Below are 5,250 nucleotides of genomic sequence, written 5' to 3' on the forward strand. Positions count from 1 at the left end.
TACCGAGTAGTGATGGGTTGTGTTGTGTTCGTCTGAGTGGGGCGTGGGCGTGACTCCGTTGCTTATTCTTTTGTATCATACATTGCTGCGTGTATTATTTCCGTCTCGTGTGTGTCGCCGGTTCTTCTATGACTATGAATAAATATTGGATGGTGGTTCTGTTTTTACATCTCCGGTGCCGCGTAATCTGTCTCTGGTGTGCGTGTTCTGTTCATCTTTTCTTCAATGTTTGCATTCGAGTTCTTGTTTTCTTTGCTCGACCTGCCCCCATCTGCCTATGTTCAAAGGCAACTAACCTGAAGACAGCGATACCCGTAATACTACCACCTAGGATCAGGGGACTAGGAGTTCCTCATCCTATTGCCCCGCCCGATGTTCTGTTGCTCGTTGGTTTCCGCGCTTATAAATTTGTCTTGAGCTAAGAGAATCAAGCTGGGCTGTCTAGCTGTTAATAACCTGAATCAAGCACACATTTCCCCTCACGATCGGTCGATTGCGTACGTAGAAAGATACATAGTCCGGTTACAGCCTTGGCATGGAAGAAGGTAGGTAGGTGAGGTACAGACGAAAGCAAGGTACTGTACGTGTGAGTTCAAGACGCTTTCAGTGTTTTCCCTGTTAGATTTAGACAATTCAACATTTGATTGATTTCCTCCCAGTAAACTCGCCCACAAAAGGCAGTAACGGGAAAATGAACCGAGCTATCTACTTGAAATTCGTGAGCTCCGCACTGACTGCTTGATATCTCAAACAACTTACAATGAAAATTAGGAACGAGGAAATAAACTGAGAAGGACAACGAAGTTCAGGTCAAATTCGTTCTAGCCTTCTTAGGTCCAACAAGGTAAAGTTGCAAAATTCGTGTAAATATCTAGTACTCCCTCTGTAAAGAAATATAAGAGTGTTTAGATTACTATCTTATACTCTTATATTTCTTTACGGAGGGAGTACATGGGACCTGCACTGCGAGTAGCACCGAGACCTTACAGGCTTCAACCCGCGGGCCAAAGCATAAATTCACGTATAGAAAGATCTGCGTTGCACTGTTCTACCTTTATAGCCTGAACAAATTATTTACTCCATGGACGAGAAACGGACAGGATGTACCACTACGAGTATATACAGTGTCTTTCGTACACAGGCAAGGTAACGACGTGAAGTTCTGATGTTCGACAGGAGAACTCCTAGCCCAAAGACAACACAACGATTGTTCATGACAAGGAACCCGTGATGACCTGAGGCATGACATCTCCGCTGCCGTTAGATTTACAGTTGTCTTGTAACTTTTTTGGAGATTTACGGCAGGAAACTGAAGTTTCTGCATTCAGCAGTAAAGAGTAGAACCACGAAATTCTTGAGAAGACAGGATCAACCGTCAGGAACCCTCTGCTTTTACAGCAGCTGACTACCTTGGATTATAAGTTGGCAGCAACCACCAGCCGGAGAGAAAGTTATGGCTCCCTAAGTAAGTACGTACTTCTCTTCTCAACAGCTTCCTTCTGGATGCTTTGAATGTTCAGCGGAAAACAAAATTCAGAAATGCATGGTCAGATAATTGCAACCTCAGCTTAGTTATGGAAGAACGGTATTGGAAGAATTGCATCCAACCAAAACAGACCTTAATTTGAGATATATGGTTTGATGTCTTACCTACAGATGTAACCGGCTGAGCAAGTACGCCAATCTACATGTTGGAACAGAATTTTCCATCGGATATGCAAGCAGAGGTTATACATCAGAATTTCTCATCAGAAAGCAAGCAGAGGTTATACATTATATAGAGAAGACCACCAATAGAGTACCAACCCAATATTTCTTGCATGCTCCATACTACCATTGTCGGCATGAAAATGAAGCACTGCCACCGTTGCCGGCTCCTCCAAACGCCCATCGGTGTAGGCATGCTGGTGAACATACAGTACTGCACGAGTCAAACCGAAGAAGCAAAGAGCATAGGAAAACAGACAATTGATTAATATAGAAATAAAGAAGAAGAGAATTTGGATCGGAGGGAGTATTATTTTGCACAGTTTATTACATGAGTCAAATTACAATGGTCATATTCCAAGGTCATCTGACAGTCACTATTTTACAAAGCATGGCTTTGATGAACACACCATTTAGCTTCTCTTCTCAACATTCCACGTCATCTAAGCTAGCACTGATTGCAAAAACTTAATATTGCCGGTCTTATGTGGAGGCGCTAGTTCAAAGTTCAAACTATGGTAAATTATTTGCACAACTTATCATCAGCAGTTACGAAGTTACTGCCATTTTTATTTTATTTTTAATTTTTTTGAGAGAGAAGTTACTGCCATTAGTATTTTAGTTAGGCTTCATTCGGAACTGCTGCTGCACATTAAGTATGAGAAGGTAACAACGGGCAAAATATCACTCTGGGGCACTAGTCAAGTTTCAGTTGATAATTCAAACATTATATAAGATGTATACATGATGCTAGATTTAAATCTGAACGAGATCAGCATATGTATACCTTGTAGAAACATCGACCACCAAAGGGGCAAGTGTCCCTTCCAAAGTCAAAGTACCTACAATCAATCGACCTGCAATAACATATTTGTGGCTTAGAAAAATGTAACATGAATCGACATCTACTCTGAAGAACATACTACAAATGAAATTTTCTCTTGAGGTACTATTAACTTAACGATCATATAGTGAGATGCATGCAACCATTAGATCTGTTGTTACTAACTTAAGAATTTCCGTATTTCCATCTCAAAAAGTAAAAATCCATACTGACCACATAAGGACGGGCATCATGTTAAGACTAAATGAAGAATAAGGTATCTTACTTGAGCTTGGCCTTGTAACCGTCAATTATATCCTGTTTTTCCTCCTTCGAGGAGTACCATGTAGCACTAGGAATGACATAGTACGAGACTTTGCGGCATATTGGACAAGCCTTGACTGTAGAGTCGATATCCATAGAAGATGTAAGAGAGCTGCTGCGCCACTTCCTAATGCATGTGATACAGAAGGCATGGTCACATTCAGGTAGAAGCCCAAACCTCTTTTCCGCTGCTGTGGGCTTTGAAAGCACACGGTCCAAACACACACTACATTCCATCTCTTCACTTTTTTTCAAGGTCTCAAGACGTTTGTTGTTTCTCTTGCAGAGCTTGATATGAGCCCCACCTTCGCTGGGCCGGTAGGGATGCAAGCACTGTTTTCCACAGGATGTGCATGGATCCCCATGCATCTGAGGGCACTCTTTCCCATAGGGACAAGTTCCAGCTGCGGCAAAAGAGCATATGGGCAGATGAGCAAGTGGGTGGAGCGCTTGGTTTTGTGCAGTTAGTGCTGATGACAAGCTGTTCCCATCCTCTGGAATGCAATCTTCATCATCAAATCTCCAGGTAGACTGATGCACAGAGCATACCGATAAACTTTTGTGTGTCTGGTTGCTCACATCTATTTCCCCCTCACAAAGAGGACACCAAGACAGATAAGAGTTGGATGGTGCAAGTGCTGCAGTAGTTGATGGTGGGGTGTATTCAGAAGAAACTTCAACATGTTCATATCTGCAACGACTGCCATAAGAGCACACACCGTTCTGGTAAAATGTGCAGACCTGCATGAATAAGCATTACGGTGATGAACACTAGACTGTTATGAATGTGCAGGCTATGAATGCAAATTGACCAGAAGATTAGTAAATATGTAAGTTAATAATGTTACATCATTTGGTTGATCATTCCAGTCATGGGAGAATTGGCAGTAGTCTCCTTTAAAGCAAGCACCATTCACAAAGAACTTGCAAATGGACCTGATGGACATAGAAAGCAACAAAAAAATCTGTAAGTGATTCCACCGATATTAAAAGATTCTAATCAAAGTAGAAAAAAAATCAACAAATTAGAAAGGGAACTGCGAAAATGCTAGTTGAAAGCTACACTTTCATAAGCTGCACAGTACTGATACGCAGTCCTCCTCAATAGACTCCTAAGCCAAATAAGAACATATCACTATACTAGGAATCATGGTGATCAGTTCCTCGCAGATCATCATTCAGACAAGTGTCGCTCACGGTCTCATGTATTCAGGACTTGCATTTGTCGTCTATTCTTTTCGCTAATACATCATTGTTACCTTGTAATTTTGCTCTCACTTACTTATAAAGAATTCAGACATTAATTGCCAACACCATCATTCCCTTCTGTCAATTGTACGTACCGTGACCACCTGTCCTATTTCTACAGAAGTCACCATCCCCTTCATTTTCGCCAACTAAATTGCAACCAGGTGTTAAATTGTAGGCGCGGTACCATTGCATTTGTACCAGCACCTGATTGGCAATAAAACCCGGGCGGTTCAATAGAAAACCCAATCAACACATAGTGATTCACAGCATACCACAACCATATGACATTAGCGATGACCCCTCCAATCGGCCACTTCAGCGGCCAGAGACTTACTGGAATCTGAAATTGCATGCTCTGCCACGCCAGCGCCAGCTCGATTACCTCAGATCACACCCAAAAAAAAAGCAGCAACCTCACTCAAATCATGGCCGCCTCCTGGCCGCGCGCACCACGAAGGGTAGCACAGTAAGCTAAATCCAAACCAAAATCGCCACGCTCTTCATGGGCACCGATTCTTCAAGCTCAACGAAACCGCCTAAACCAGCTCGAATCATCGGCCGCGAGGCCCCGGAGCGAGCTAGGGGAGCGGAGAAAACGCGGTACCTGTTCGACATGGCCGCTTGGCGGGGTCAGAGCCGGCAGAATCGAGCCGAGCCGTGCGGAGCCTGCCCTCCGCCGGGGGTTGTGGCGCCCGCCGTACGCCTAGGGTTTGCCCGCTGCCGCGCAGCGCCTCGCTCCCTTGCGTCCCCTTCGCGCTTCCGCAGCTCCGCTTTGCTTTGGGTGGTGGTGCCGCTGCGGCCCAGCGGGGGATGTTTTTCTTTTCCTATAAACGGGAGGGGGGGAGAGGGACGGGCGGGGCGGGCGGTGACGGTTCTGCCCCTGGAGCGTGGCGGGGAAGGGGGCCGGCGGTTGGGGGCAGGATGGTCAAAGCAAGGACGCGGGGAAGCGAGGAGGGCGTGCCGCTACGCTCCCGCCGGATTGCGTGGGCAACCGCTTTTTTCCCGGAGGCAGCGGCGAACGTGACGTCGTGGGCTGCCCGCGATAAGGAAGCGTGATTATTATAGTGGAAGGAAACGCGCGCCGTTCTCTCTTTGGTGTTTTATAAAGGAAAAAAAGGAAAAAAGACGAAGGTAAAAGATTTCTA

General features: G+C 44.9%; 1 protein-coding gene across 4 annotated transcripts; it reads right to left on the bottom strand.

Moving 5' to 3' along the window:
- Window positions 1-983: 983 nt before the first annotated feature.
- LOC109778802 (E3 ubiquitin-protein ligase makorin) lies at window positions 984-4,910 on the bottom strand. 4 transcript variants are annotated; one of them, XR_002236692.4, is made up of 8 exons: window positions 4,710-4,910; window positions 3,703-3,790; window positions 2,817-3,595; window positions 2,495-2,564; window positions 1,807-1,904; window positions 1,651-1,684; window positions 1,410-1,499; window positions 984-1,318 (listed from the first exon to the last, which is right to left on the bottom strand). XR_002236692.4 is itself a non-coding variant. In XM_020337388.4 (7 exons), the coding sequence occupies exons 1-6, from the start codon at window positions 4,718-4,720 to the stop codon at window positions 1,651-1,653; spliced, it is 1,080 nt and encodes a 359-aa protein (XP_020192977.1). In that variant the 5' UTR covers window positions 4,721-4,910; the 3' UTR covers window positions 984-1,499. The 4 variants fall into 4 exon arrangements, 2 of the variants coding, with proteins under 2 accessions (XP_020192977.1, XP_020192975.1); XR_002236691.4 differs by having other exon boundaries at window positions 1,410-1,506; XM_020337388.4 differs by having other exon boundaries at window positions 984-1,499.
- Between the last annotated feature and the right edge of the window lie 340 nt (window positions 4,911-5,250).

The sequence above is a fragment of the Aegilops tauschii genome, chromosome 6 (assembly GCF_002575655.3).
Source record: "Aegilops tauschii subsp. strangulata cultivar AL8/78 chromosome 6, Aet v6.0, whole genome shotgun sequence".
In the NCBI taxonomy this organism is placed as follows: Eukaryota; Viridiplantae; Streptophyta; class Magnoliopsida; order Poales; family Poaceae; genus Aegilops; species Aegilops tauschii.